The 14,769-nt window shown below is 38.2% G+C and overlaps 1 protein-coding gene across 1 annotated transcript in view; it reads left to right on the forward strand.

The window, feature by feature from the left end:
• Nucleotides 1-14,769, forward strand: part of KIF16B (kinesin family member 16B) — a 286,776-nt gene that overhangs the window by 181,517 nt on the left and 90,490 nt on the right. Inside the window, exons 19-23 of the mRNA XM_037494360.2 lie at nucleotides 4,300-4,353; nucleotides 5,549-6,907; nucleotides 11,028-11,180; nucleotides 13,090-13,186; nucleotides 13,895-13,945. Of these exons, the coding sequence (XP_037350257.2) occupies nucleotides 4,300-4,353; nucleotides 5,549-6,907; nucleotides 11,028-11,180; nucleotides 13,090-13,186; nucleotides 13,895-13,945 (1,714 nt within the window). The remainder of the gene's footprint in view (nucleotides 1-4,299; nucleotides 4,354-5,548; nucleotides 6,908-11,027; nucleotides 11,181-13,089; nucleotides 13,187-13,894; nucleotides 13,946-14,769) is intronic.

Consider the following 14,769-nt stretch of genomic DNA (forward strand, 5'->3'; position numbering starts at 1 on the left):
TTTAAAATGCTAAAAACAGCTGTAAAAATTATTTCCTTTTGCTGTTTTCCTTTTAATCGTAACATTTAGGAAATTAACATTTGGGGTCAAGATAATTCCAGTAAAGTAAGATAGTGAATTACACTTACTTAAAATGAAGTCACATTAAATTACAATTGAAGTGGATAATCTTCCCTTGATATTAACACATTCACATTTATATTTTACAGTCTATTAAGATTTGCTATTTGAAATAATTATCATTGATTATGGAAGGAGGTGTATTTTAAAGTATGATTAGTAAAGATATAATATTTTTTAAAAGTTACACAGTACCAGCAAGGGCTTATATCACCTCATATTGAACATGTAGTCTCGGAGTTTATGACTCTTTTCTTAGACTGTTTAGGACTTTAAGACTGAGCCTTTTTTTTTAACTCTTGTTTTGGAGGAAATAGGAATCATTATTTATCAATGACATTGCTTTGAGTATAAAATGGTAATTTTTTTTCAATTTAGAAACAGGTCATAGAAACAAAGTCATACTTCCTCATTAAGAAGTAAAATGGGAATAGCTCTGATTTCTTGACTCAGAATTTTACATTTCAATTGATTCTACATTTAGGAGGGTTGGAAGGAGATCAGAGCTATGGCCTCCTTTATCTAAATTTGATAGCTGCCACTCATCCATATTCTTTTCCCTTTTCCTTTCCAATTAAATATTCTAAAGTAAAAACTTCTCCAGAGTAGGAATCAGTGATTTCATCAGCCTAGCGTCTGCGAGGTCCTCCTCTCAGCCATTCTGTCTGTTGCACTCTTTGCTTGTCTTTACTGTTGTCAACTTGCCTTCCAGGCATTTTCTTTTAAGCTTCACCATCTTTGTAAGTCCTGTTGTTACATTGGGTTATTGCACATAGATAGCTCATCCTACCATGTAGTTACTTAGGCATTACTCACCTCTAAGTCTGGAGACTTCTTTGATTTCATACTTTCTTCTGTAAACCTTGTCTTGTCCCTGTCTAATCAAGTTTTCATCCCTAATGTCTGAGCCGTCCATTTCCCAAATTATCAGATGGCCTTTCTGTTTTCTCAGTTGCTAGGGTCTCTGTTCTGGAACCATTGAAATCCCTAGTCTGAACTTATATGCAGACATCTCAGCTCAGTGCTGCAAAAGAAAGCCATGTCATTATAAAGATCAATACCTTTGTAAATTGATGGTCTTTACTCTTGAATGATGTCCAGACACCCTTTTTGCTGTTGGCTTTATCATTTCTCTTGCCCATAGACTCCTTCACCTATTAAAAACAATCCACATGATCTCTATGCCTTTAACCCCACCACTGTTCTTCCTCACTTTTAGCAGAGGACCTTCCTTCTGAGAATACAGAAGTCCTCAAAAGTATAACACCCTCAATTTCCATGTCTACTTGTTATGTATCCTTTCTTGTTTCTTGTTTCAATGGCTTAACTGCTCTTTTGTCTTTCTCAGGATAACTGCCCCTATCTGCTCTATGGACACTATTGGAATAATACTTAATATTTATTAACTGCTATCAGTGAGCATTCACATTGAGATATCTACCCACAGAAAACTAGGATGATTTCTGAGTGTAGTTTCAGGTAAAGAAATGAAATGTAGAGAGGTTGGGAGATTATTCCAGAGTAAAATTTGTGGTTTATTTGAAATATTTGTTAGTTCTTTGTAAGAATCACTGTTACTGATCTGGATTTGCACATTATCTAAGCCGTTGTTCTTAGCCATTCTTCTGCTCTTCTCAAATGGCTTCAGGGAGTGCTGCCCATCAGATATAAGTCTCTCCCCAACTTTTTCTGCTCTTCTGGCTTATTTGCATCATGATTTAAAGATGTGCAAGTCTCTTGCAGCTATTAAAATGAACACTCATCCTCTGAAAGCTACCATATCTACCTTCACAGTCTGTTTTCCTTCCATTCACTCTTCAGCCCACTGATGTCTGACCCCCCAACTCAAAAAGGTCACCAGTGACTGTTGTTTTGCTAAGTTAAATGAATTGTCCTAGGCAAATCTTATTTCACATTCCTGAAATATTTTGTATTACAGATCCCATCTTCTTTCTTGAGCACCTTCCTTCTACTTTCCTATGTCTATCCTTTCCTGATTTTCTCTTTGTCCTTAAGTGCTACTCCGAGCCTCATTTGAGAGCCCAGTCTTAGCTACCAGTCACTACAGTGTCTGTTGTCTTCCAGATTTTGCACTAAGCTCTCTTTTGCTCATTTCATAAATATGTTCTAGGCGATCTCATCCACTCTTGTGGTTTCAGTTGCTATCTAGATGCTGGTGAATCCAAGACTATATATCTCCATCCTTGATACGAGCCTGAGCACCAGATCTTCGTGTGATATACATCCCCTTGCTTTCTGGACATCTTGGTTTGGATGTCCCCCTTAAAGTCATTCAGGTTCTGTTTATTGTTATATGAAGAGAATGATCATGTATTTACTTTAACCGAACCTATACCTACTTAATGTAGTTATCTGAACTGGACTTGGCAACTGACCAATACCTTTCTTACATATTTATATGATTGATTTCTCAGAGATGGTAGTGCCCAGAACCTACAGATTATTTTAATTGACAGGATGATAAAAAAGAACCCTAAATAGCAAGTTTCAATGAAGGATATAATACCTTTATTGTATATCACAGATTTGAGCATTGTTCATAAAGTGAGTTAATAGAGGGTATTTTGAAAACAGGTTGTCATGGGTTCAAATCCAAGTTCCACCACATTGTTAGCATTATGATTTGGGCACATTTTTTCTTACATCTGAATTCTGGGTTCCTCATCTATAAAATGGAGATACTATTTACTATCTTAAGGATTTGCTGGGTACAAAATGTATTATAAACTTTCAGTTATAAAATGAGTAACTCATGAGAATGTCATGTACAGAATGTGGTTATAGTCAATAACACTGTATTGCATATTTGAAAGTCACTTAGAGAGTAAGTTTCTCATCACAAGAAAATTTTATAAATATATGGTAACAGATGTTTACATCACTTATTTTGGTGATCATTTTGCAGTACATACAAGTAAATCATGCTGTACATTTGAAACTGTTACATGTCAATTATATTGCAATTTAAAAGAGTTCAAAAATATTTGCTAAGATAACATGTAAATTTCTCAGCACAGCACTGAGTTCTGCTTCCAAAAGCTCACCCTCAATATTAGACCCAATTAAATTGGAAACATGTTTATTTGAAATATTTGTTAGTTCATTATAAGAATTGCTGTTACTTATCTGGATTTGCACGTTATCCAAGGAAAACAATTAATGGTGATTTTTTTTTTGTAGTTCTGTCTTTTAACTATCTGTCATCTACCACAACAAGAAAATGTTTTTAAGGGTTACAGTTTCATACTGTTTAATAGGAGTTTTGGAACCTGCAATACATAATTTTAGTATTTAAAAAGAAATTAGCTTTTATTAGTAATAGGTCCAGTGAGTTGTCTAAAAATTTTTATCACCTATATCCCTTTATTTGCTATGACTGTGATAAGCCTGTTTGTGACCTGTTTAGCCCTAGTAACCCTTTTAATGGATAAGTATGGATTAGAGGAAGATCTTGAACCTGTGTGCATTATAAGTCTCTATAAAGTAATAAAAATATGACTTTGATTACTGTTCACAATTATTACTGCTAAATAGTTATTGTCACTATAATTTTCATGGAATGCATGCAAAATATAACATAAGCTAACTTTTTGGAGGAAGAAATTATTGAGTAATGTGATATTTATAAAAACACATTTCAATTTGTGCATGGCTATTGGCTTTTATAAGTACCTTACTGCTTTTCTCCTGAGGTTCCCCAGTTAATTCTTTTCTTAATTGATGTCTGTGCTTTCTCCCTCTCTATCTCCCTGGCAGTCTTTTCCCTATAAAAGGACCCATCTGTCTAAGGTAGAGATTCTCTGTTTTTATGTACTCATCAGTGACTAAATTGCATGGAGTAGACATGCTTATAACTTAGAAGTCTCCTTTAACTCTGCCTTTCCAGTACGGTGTTTTTTTTTTTCTTTTCTTTTTCTTTTCTTTTCCTTTTCCTTTGAGTAAAATATCTTCTTTTCAGTCTGAACCAAACACTCAAAAAAGTATGTCTAATTTCTAATCATAGTTATAGAACAAAGAGTGCATTTTAAACTTGCTAATCCGTGATAATTAAAATGATACTTGATAAACTGATGCTTTTTAAAATATGTAACTCTATAGAGTAAAAGAGAAAGAAAAGCTCTTTCAGAAAAGTAACTTATTTTCACTTAATTTTATTAGACTTGAATTTGAGCGGCAACAGCGAGAAGAATTGGAAAAATTAGAAAGTAAAAGGTAAGCCATGTAGGTTATGGGATTTAGCACTAGCATAATCTGACTTCTCAGGTTAAGTCCCTCAACTGATTATGTCTATGTCTGTTTCAATGCCTCACTCTGGCTCTATTCATCTATTGACTGTAGGTCATGTCTCTTCAGCTGATTACTTTTGCTTTATGTTTGAAATTTTTACATAGTTCATCTTCAAACACTTGTGAAAAGGGGGAATAGTAGACAAATTTAATACATCCATTAAATTTAATACTCCAAATAAATATACTTGTTTAAATTTTACTCCAAGTAGTTCTTCTTTTAATAATATCCCGAATTTAAAAAAAAAAAAAAAACACAAAAGAAAAAAGTTTCTCTTCCTTATATTCCCCTTTTTAAACATCTTTCCTTATGTTGTACTTCCCTCTATATAATTTGCCTTTTCATAGTCTTCATTCACTTCTGTCTGTGTGTGTGTGGGTGTGTGTGTGGGGGGGGGTTGTTTTATTAACTTGGAAAGCTTATATATATAAATATATAAAATATCAGTTTTCTGATAAAACTCCTTTTCTTTTGAGTTAGCATCCAGTGGGGTTCATTGTTCTCTGGGTCAAAGCAGAACATGTAACCCCCAAAATCAGGCATTTAAGTATTCTAATGGAGATTCCTGTTGTTTTCAATGTTATATATTAAGAAACTAATATTTTGCATCATTTGATGATTGCCATTTGTCTTGGTGATTAAAAGCTAAATAGCTTTAGATGTTTGAGCTGGAACAATGAACTATCAGTTATCTCGACTTTGATATTTGACCCCAATGAGTTGAGGACAGCATAAGCATTTTTGTTTAATGTCATTTTGTAACAGAGTTTTTGCCATTGGGCTGAATAAAATTACTCACATTTAAATTTAAATTGGGCATGGCTCTTTCTGTTTGAGCTCAGGGGGCTTTTTAAATGATGCCATGCATAACACATTATGCATACAGACTCTACAAAGAAATGATATCAGAGGCTACTTCAGGAGATTAGGCGAATGATATGTTGGACAGTTAAAGAATACAAAAAAAAAATATTAAGCAGCATGCTGCTGGAAATTAAAAGTCAGCAGTCCCCCCTCTTTTTTAATTCTAAGGAAGGGTTTGGCTTTCTGTGGTATGTTCATTATCAGAACATTTCAGTTAGTGATCAAATTAATGATCAGTCAACATTTTGCATTCCAGGAAACTCATAGAAGAAATGGAGGAAAAGCAAAAATCCGATAAAGCAGAACTGGAACGGATGCAGCAGGAGGTGGAGACGCAGCGCAAGGAGACGGAGATCGTCCAGCGCCAGATTCGCAAGCGGGAGGAGAGTCTCCAGCGCCGCAGTTTCCACATAGAGAGCAGGCTGAAGGACCTGCTCGCCGAGAAGGAAAAATTTGAAGAGGAAAGGCTGAGGGAACAGCAGGAAATTGAGCTGCAGAAGAAGAAGCAAGAAGAAGAGAGCTTTCTCCGAGTCCAAGAAGAACTCCAACGCCTCCAAGAACTCAACCACAATGAGAAGGCCGAGAAGATTCAGATATTTCAAGAACTGGACCGGCTCAAAAGGGAAAAGGATGAACAGTATGCCAAACTCGAACTGGAAAAAAAGAGACTAGAGGAGCAGGAAAAGGAGCAGGTCATGCTCGTGGCCCATCTGGAAGAGCAGCTTCGAGAGAAGCAGGAGATGATCCGTCTCCTCCGGCGAGGGGAAGTCCAGCGCGTGGAGGAGGAGAGACGCGACCTGGAAGGCATCAGGGAGTCTCTCCTGCGGGCGAAGGAGGCGCGGGTGGAGGGGGACGTTGGTGGCGAGGAGTTAGAACGAGCACAGCTGCATTTCCTAGAGTTCAAGAGAAGGCAGCTGGTCAAATTGGCCAACTTGGAGAAAGATCTGGTCGAGCAGAAAGACCTCCTGAAAAAGGAGGTTGAAGAAGAACAGGAAATCCTGGAGCGTCTCAAGTCAGAAAATGAGGACAAATTCCGGTTGTTGGGAAAGAATGATGATAGTGTGGCAAATGTTATCCTGGTGGCTCAAGATCTAGAGAAAATAAAACCAGCAGAGTACAGGCTGCAATATAAAGAGCGCCAGCTCCAGTACCTCCTGCAGAATCATTTGCCCACCCTGTTAGAAGAAAAGCAGAGGGCCTTTGAAATCCTTGACAGAGGACCTCTCAGCTTAGACAATACCCTTTATCAAGTAGAAAAAGAGATGGAAGAAAAAGAAGAACAACTTGCGCAGTACCAGGCTAATGCGAGTCAGCTGCAGAAGCTCCAAGCCACCTTTGAATTCACTGCCAACATTGCACGTCAGGAAGAAAAAGTGAGGAAAAAGGAAAAGGAGATTCTGGAATCGCGAGAGAAGCAGCAGAGAGAGGCGCTGGAGCGTGCCGTGGCCAGGCTGGAGAGGAGGCACTCCGCGCTGCAGCGGCGCTCCACCCTGGGCCTGGAGATAGAGGAGCAGAGGCAGAAGCTAGCATCTCTGAACAGCAGCAGCAGTGAGCAGTCAGGGCTGCGAGCCAGCCTGGAAGCTGAGCAGGAGGCTCTGGAGAAGGACCAGGAAAGGTGAGACTTGGGAAGGGAAGGTGAGGCATACCATTGGTGTCAAATGATGGTTGGTACATTTTCTCCTTCTCATAGAGCGCTTCTCACTGTCTTCACGGAGTAATTCTTTTAGAGTGCAATCTAATTCTTTAGATTCTAATACACTGTCAGATTTACAAGCAGCCTCTGCATTCTTTTCTTTCTCCTTAAGACCTTTATTTTAGAATCTTTGACCTAAAGTTGAAAACACACATACAAACAAAATCCTTATCTGTTACCCCACTAACCTGACAATTGTGTATGTTTTAATAATTGATGAATAGGAAAAATTCCTCTCTCCCTTCTTCATTCCACCCTTCCCTTCTTTTACCCTCCTCCAACACTTCTCTTTCCCTGTTTTCCCTCCCCCATCCTGTTTTCCTTCTCCCTTTGCTCCTGTTCCCTCCCTCCCTCTTTTCCTTCCTGCCACCTGTCTCTTTTCCTCTCTCTTTGCTAGCTTCTTTACTTCTTTCTCCTCTTGCTCCTACTCCCTTCCCCTTCCTTACCATTGGCCAACATCTCCATGACCAGCTTTTGTTTTAGTGAAACTCATCCCTGCACTTACAGGTGCCCAGAGTGTACTGCTCTCCCTGGCTGGTGGGGATCTGGACTGCATTACTTCTTCCAGTCCCATGAGGGGAGACCCCAGGATTCTGCATTAAGAAACAAGCAACTGAACAATACTATCCAGATGTTCTGAACACAGTGGTATATTTGAACATGTTTGGTGATGATTTATTGATACCACTTTGGTGTTGTCAAAAGTAAAATGGAGAACTAGAGTACCATTTTCAGGGTAAAGAAAGAATACTTACTATCCTCTGCCTATTCCCTGTTATCTTGCTTCTCAGATAATAGGTTCTCAAAACAATAAGTAACACGAATATGAGAATATCTTTTCTGGTAGCTCTGCAGACATGATACCAACACTCCCAGAAAGGTGGCCAGCCAGCTGCCTAGTGTGCAAATATCACCTGATTTGGGGTTCTCTGAGGTAGTCTGTGTATTTTCTTTAACTCCAGACCCTTTAGTCAATGGAAGCCTTAACTGACCCAAGTTGGAAGTCTTGGAGTGCTGCCTCCTCCCCAGCATTCCTGCTCTGCATAGCATTCTTGAGAGGCTCATAGCAGAAGCCCACTCTGCTCACCTTGAGGAGCCCAGCTTGACAATGGCAGAGGCCTGGATCAGTGCTGATTTACAAGGCAGTCAGCTGGATCTCTGTCCATCATTTTGCTTGGGAAGGTCAGGACAACCTTCTTTCCAGTGATCTCCTTTAACTATGGATTCTGTTTACCTCATTCTCTGGTAATTCCCTAAGGCAAAGCGGCAACAAATAACTACCAGAAACTGTGATGCTATTACTTCAGAGGAATAGGTCGGAGGTTTAAGAAAATGATCATAGGTATGTTATGTAAATGAAATTGGTGGACAAAACTCTAGTCCCAGGAAATTTAAAGCAGTGGAGGGCATGCTCTCAATTTGTACCCTGCAGTGTGCAATACGAATGCAGGGTGAGCTTTTAGCTTGATGTCCCTGGCTTTTGTCAACTGGCTTCACTCCCTGGCCATTAGTATTAATCCTTTATAATAGCTTCAGTATCTTGATTTCCATGGCAGTGATTTTCCCAACTCAGCATTCCTCCCGGAGCCACACAAAGGAGTCTTTTAACTTCATGTGTTTTGATGGAGTGGACTTTGCTAAGACCTAATTCAGGACAGTAGATTTTGAGCTCTTTGCTCTGACTGTGATGCTCTTGCAGCTTTCTTTGGGTTTTGGTTTTGTGTTTTATGATCTCTCTGGGTTCTCATGGCCAAGCCAGCCTGATTTGGGTGTTTGTGAAGTTCACAAGTGTGAAATAATAACTTCATGTGGCACCAGGTCGGACAGCAGTATGCTGAACTTGGCTTTCCTTGTTGGTTTGCTTTATGAACAAGATTTCATCAATTTTCTGTCTTTTTCCATTCAATAGTTATCTAACCACTGGGGACAAAAGTCACACAGAAAGAGGCAGAGCTGCAAATGAATCTAGATATACCTAGGTCTATGTACCATCCAACTTTTAACTACTTTGTCCTCTTGTCTACTGGCCATGGAGCTGCTATTCAGCAGGCCAGTTCTTCACATGCCCTGTGACCCTTTTCTGGAATGTCCTGCTTGTCCCTCACCACCCGTGTAATTGCACTCAGTCTTCAGGACCCCACTCAAATTCCTTTGCTCTGTGGAGTGTTTTCCACTACCTCAGTCCTGAAGGATCAGTGCTCATTTAAAAGGCAATCAGCTAGAGTCTGATGTATTAATATTGTTCACTGGTTCTTTGCCCACCACCTGGTTCCTAACATTCTGTCATGCTCGTTCCCTCCTCCTTTGAAAATGTTAAGTGCTGCGCGACTTGATGCTCAGTAAGTACTTGCTAACCAATAGACAGATGAAGGGCTGAGTTAAGCTGGGTATTGCCTCTTATGGAATTCATGAGGGCTAACCCTGCTGTCCCTGTAAGTCACATTTCTGAGAGTTAAGAACTTGGCTTTCATAATGAGCATGGAGCAGCCAGGTTGCTGCTGGTGACACTGAATGCAGGTAACATCATGCTGCAGCATCTGAAGTTTGAATCTCTGATTTTTGGATTTGGAGCTGAAGGAATCTAGAGAAAGTGATGGGTACTCTCACTTGATATATAAGATTGAGACCCAAATTTCATTCACTTATCCCAGTTCACATAGTGACTGGGGTGCACCTTTTGTTCCTTGGGCCAAATTTACTCAGAGGCTGGGCCTTCTAGCCTGATGGCCCTGCATTCAAGGAGGCCTGGGCCCATGTGAGAATGGCCTTACACATACTTGACCTCATATTAGTTGTATCATTTATCATTAGAAACAAATGTTTTGTTCAACAATTTATGTTTTGTTTTAATTTCTTGAAATACTCAGCCTTCTTTCATAGATCTTTCACCTGTTTCTTTTTTCCATGCCTTTTGCCTTGACCAAAGTAGATTCCTGGTTTTCTTGGCTTAGCCCTTTAGTTATATTGCTTTCTTTACCTGGAGAATCTTCTATATCATCTCCAAATATCCAAATTTCAGTTGGCCTCTAAAGGCTCAGAACTGCCTTGACCATGAATGTTTTTCTAGATTTGTGGTTTTGTACAACTTGTTGACCCTAGCCCTCTTTTGCAAGCAGAAATATTTAGTGGGATCCTTATAATGTACTCAATATCAGCCACTTTTGAAGCAGGGGTAGAGGACCCAGACCCATACACCCACCTCTGAGGTTTTGCTTGGAATACAGTGGGCACATCTTTGCCTTTGACAGTAAAGCTCTCTCTAACTTTTGGATACCTGCAGCACTGTTCTGAGCCCCTATTGTAGCCTATTACTGCCTTATATAGTGTCTTATCGTGTGTGTGTCCTTTCTGCTAGAAGGTAAATGTCTTTGATAAAGAGTTTGTCTTTGTACAAAGATTTTTATATTTATATGTGTATTTTTACATCATTGTTCATTTTTATACAGTTTGCTTTCTCATTTCAGGTGTAGTCCCCATAAAATTCCCACCACTAAGTTACCCATGAACCATCACCATAGTTTCTTGGCTTTTCCCACCCCTGTTTTAATCCCTCTCCCTCACTCTTCCGTGCTGAATGTCTATGATTTATAGTTGCCTGCTAGTTTTGTCTTTTTTTTCCTGATCCCTTATTTGATTCCCCTGTATTGCTCCTATAAATGAAACCATCCAATATATTTTTTTCTTCTAACTTATTTCACTAAGCTTAATCCTTCCCAGCTTAATCCTTCCCAGCTGCAAATGGCATGAATTTATCTTTTTTGATTGTTGAATAATATTCCACTGTGTATATATATACCACATCTTCTTGATCCAGTCACCTATTTGGGGGCATTTAGGTTGTTTCCGTATCTTACCTATTGTAAATAGTGCTGCAATAAACACAGCAGTACAGGTTTCCTTTTGAATTAATTTTTTTGTGTGTGTCCTTGTACAAAGAGTTTTTGTCTTGATTCTCCATGGTTCCTGGAACAACATCCCGCCCAGTGAATATGCTCTGGAAATACAATTAATGATTGAATCCATTTAATTCCCATCTCTGTAGGTTAGAACATGAAATCCAGCAGTTGAAGCAGAAGATCTGTGAGGTTGATGGTGTTCACACAGGGCATCATGGGACCTTGGAGGGGAAGGCTGCTTCTTCCAGCTTACTATCCAGTGCTGAAAAATCTCATCTGGTCCCTCTGATGGATGCCAGGTAATGAACATTAAATTGATGCCATGCCTGCATCGTTGATGTGATTTAGTAGCCATTGTGCTTCATACTGGCCAATTTACATCTATCAAAGGTTACAAGTAATACATGTCCCTACGAAGTATTTTGTTTTCATCAATAGCTACCCAGCGAATGGTGGAATGAAGTATCATTGGAAGGGAACTAGCCAGTCAAATCCAAGGGATGTTGTTGCAAGTAGTTTATGTGAGCGGATAGAATTATAAGGTCCAGGGAAACCAGATCATCCAGAAAGGAGTGACACAATGCCAGGTCAAAATGAACAATGAAGTAGATTGAAATGAATTGTACTAAGAAGGAGGGTCTGATGCTGACAGTTACTTTATAAATGTCACTGATTACAAATAGCTGAAGTGTGTTACAAAAACTATACCAGTATGTTCAGAATGATGGTGAAAATGTTTTTTGATATTGCTATAGCAACATAATGTTTAACTTGGGTGGCACTGTGAATTACTTTGTGACTTAGAGCTCTCAGATAAATTGAATAAATCATCCTTTGCCTATAAGAAAATGAATTATTTTCCTCAAATGATCTGTGCCATGGGGACATTTCAAATTGGGCTGTCCTGAGCCCCAGGTACTAGGTAGTAATGTATTTGGATATCCAGAGTTACTCAGAATGACATGAGTCTCTGTAGTCCTTGAAACATACGTAGGTCTGTATCTTCTGCAGGGCTAGTTTAAAATTGAAGTAAAGATCTGGGGAAGTAATTTATTATTGGCCTTGGTGCAGGTTTAGCTGCACATGACTTTCTTTTAAATATTGAAAGGTAAATACTTCATCACCTTAACTTCATCCTCTGGTCTATTTTACCTAAAATATTAATTTCTCTACCTAACATTTCAGAAAACCGTTTAGCCATGGTCAATAGTACAGAAATGTTTATTATGGATTATGCATGTGCTTAGAAAAATGAAATCAGCCTTTTTGTTTGTTTTTAGTGTAGTAACATATAAACATGCCAAACCATCTACTTAAAAAAATTCATGTCTTTATTGGGAAAGGGAGATCCTAGAACTGAGTAATAAGCCTTCCATTTGGACAATGAGAATGACTAGAGAGATTTTAGAAGAAACTTTAATTCTTTAGTCTGATTCTGCTGACTGAATGGTTGTGCTTAATGCAACATCACCAACATTATATGGGATACCAATTAGTTGACAACTGCCTTGAAAGTCAACTGTTTTCTGACTTTCTTAGGTTTCTTTAAATTTCACTCTCTTGTTCCTGTGCCAGTCATTTTGGAAGGTAGAGACTTAAAATGTGAACTCTCTTGACCAGGTGCAATATTCCAGTTGGTGAGATAAGACAGAATAGGGCCAATGAGAGGCATTGTACTGGCATACTAGTGAAAAATTCTAGAAAGTGTTCCCACTTTTTTTTTTCTTTTCCTTTTACTACTCTTCCTGTAAGATCTTTCCTCCTCTTGTGATGTGAGAAATAGTAATCACCATTCAACATTTTCTATATGAGGAAACTGAGACTTGATGTGTAAAGTGTTGGGTCTCGGAGTGAGTCCTCAGAACACAGAGCCTTCTAAAGCCAGTGTCTGATTCCGTCTACCCAGCAACAGGAGCCTCACTGTGGAAATTCAGCACAGAGTTAGATGAGATCACTTAGTCCCCCTTCCATTCCCAAACTTGTGTTATTCTGTTGATTGTCTAGTTCTCTCTTATTTGGGTAAAACCCAGATAGTGTGAGCACATGGCACTAGATGTCTTACTAGGAAAGATGTTTAAGGCCTAAAGTTGTTGCTTGGTATTTGGAATCAGAAAGGAAGTTTCCTGTCATGAAGGGCGTGATAAAGAAATCTCAAAATGTCCTGTGTGGTTAAAAATACTCAGTTACCCCCACCTCCGTTGTTTTCAGGATCAGTGCTTACATTGAAGAGGAAGTCCAAAGACGGCTTCAGGATTTGCATCGTGTGATTGGCAACGACAGTAATACATCAGCAGATATGACAAAGGTGAGCTGGAGGAACCAGATAATACAGCCACTCTTTTTCACGATGACCCTTCAATAAGTTATTGGTGGTGGTGATGAGGTCTTTCATTATGTTTCTCAGTGAAAAAAATTGAGATGCAAAATATTCTAGAAACATTAAATAATGCTTGTGTGGAACTTGTGATGGTTTACAAATAGTATTAATTAAAGAATAACTTAACTAAAAATTTTTGAACTCCTGGGGGATATTTTTAAGTGAATATAAAGTCTCCTAAAATGTTTTATTTACTTTGATTTATAAAAATTCTACATGTAACATTTTCTGTTTTCTCAAAGAATACAATAAATTTCCTTAAGGATTAAATTTGTTTGATAAATTACACCAAGTAAATACAATTTTTGCCTTTGAGAAGATACATATTTGTGATAAGTTGATTTTTATCAAATTAAGGATACTTTATTTCTATCCTGCAAAAAAGTGTCCTAAGGAAATCTCTCTTTGAATATTATTCTTAGAATTTTAAGATCAGGAAAAATAGCTCAGTTTTCTTTTAAGCAGATGGATCGATAGAGTCATGTTTACCTTGGGGATAGAAGGGTTGTCATTGTTGAGTGACAAGTATGTTTCTTTAAAATTTTGTTCCCATAAATATTTCTAATCAAATCAGTTCTCTTCCCCTCTATGAACGTACTATAATTTAATATGGAGGGCTTTTTATTTTCTTTTCAGGATAATGAGAAACTTCACAATGGTACCATTCAACGTAAGCTAAAATATGAGGTAGGTAATGATTTTTCAGATTGATAGGGTCGCCTTAAATTATGCCATGCTCATGTGATTAAATTTTCTTAATGTTTAGTTGCATAATTAGAATTTTGAAGTCCCAGTGAGATTAATGGCTAATAGGGAAGGCAAGCTATTATATGGACTTAAAATTAAATGGAATCCTGCAGTTTAAAACTGCTTTGACTTTATTTGAATGGCATGTAGTTGTGGTGGAGGCCTTTGCTCAGCTTTTCCTCCGTAACTGTATCCTTTCCCTTGGTCTGCATTTAAAAGACAGAATTATATAATCAGAATCAGATATGGGGTTTGAAAATGAAACTGAGCACTTCTTGATGTTTTTAAAACCCTGCTTGTTTTATAGACTCCAAATTGGCTGTAGTACAAAGGAAATACTCTGGTTGATACACTTGCTTCTCTGGTAGATTGTCAAACCAAGGTTTATTTGGACATATAATTTGTATGATTTTACTTATGTTTTCCCCAATGAGGGACTTGTCCTTGCTGTCTATTCCTAAATCAAAAAAGTGAAGAAACAAAACTACTAGTGGTAGACATCTCTTATGAATAGTGTCTATATTTTACTGGATAGAAAGCAGAAGGTTATAGATGGGTCTCTACAGCAGTTTTACTCGCTTTGGCCACTGCCACACCTTTTATCCAGTAATCCAATAATGGCATCATCTTCCTCTGAACACCTACATCCTTATTGGGTAATCTTGTGAAGAATAGGACCTTACCTTTCCTAATTCTGCTTTTTTGTTTTTTTTAAAAAAGATTTATTTATTTATTTATACAAGCACTGGGTATAGTCAGAAGCC

This window comes from Talpa occidentalis, unplaced genomic scaffold, assembly GCF_014898055.3.
Source record: "Talpa occidentalis isolate TD23 unplaced genomic scaffold, MPIMG_talOcc4v2.1 talOcc4.10, whole genome shotgun sequence".
NCBI classification, from domain to species: domain Eukaryota; kingdom Metazoa; phylum Chordata; class Mammalia; order Eulipotyphla; family Talpidae; genus Talpa; species Talpa occidentalis.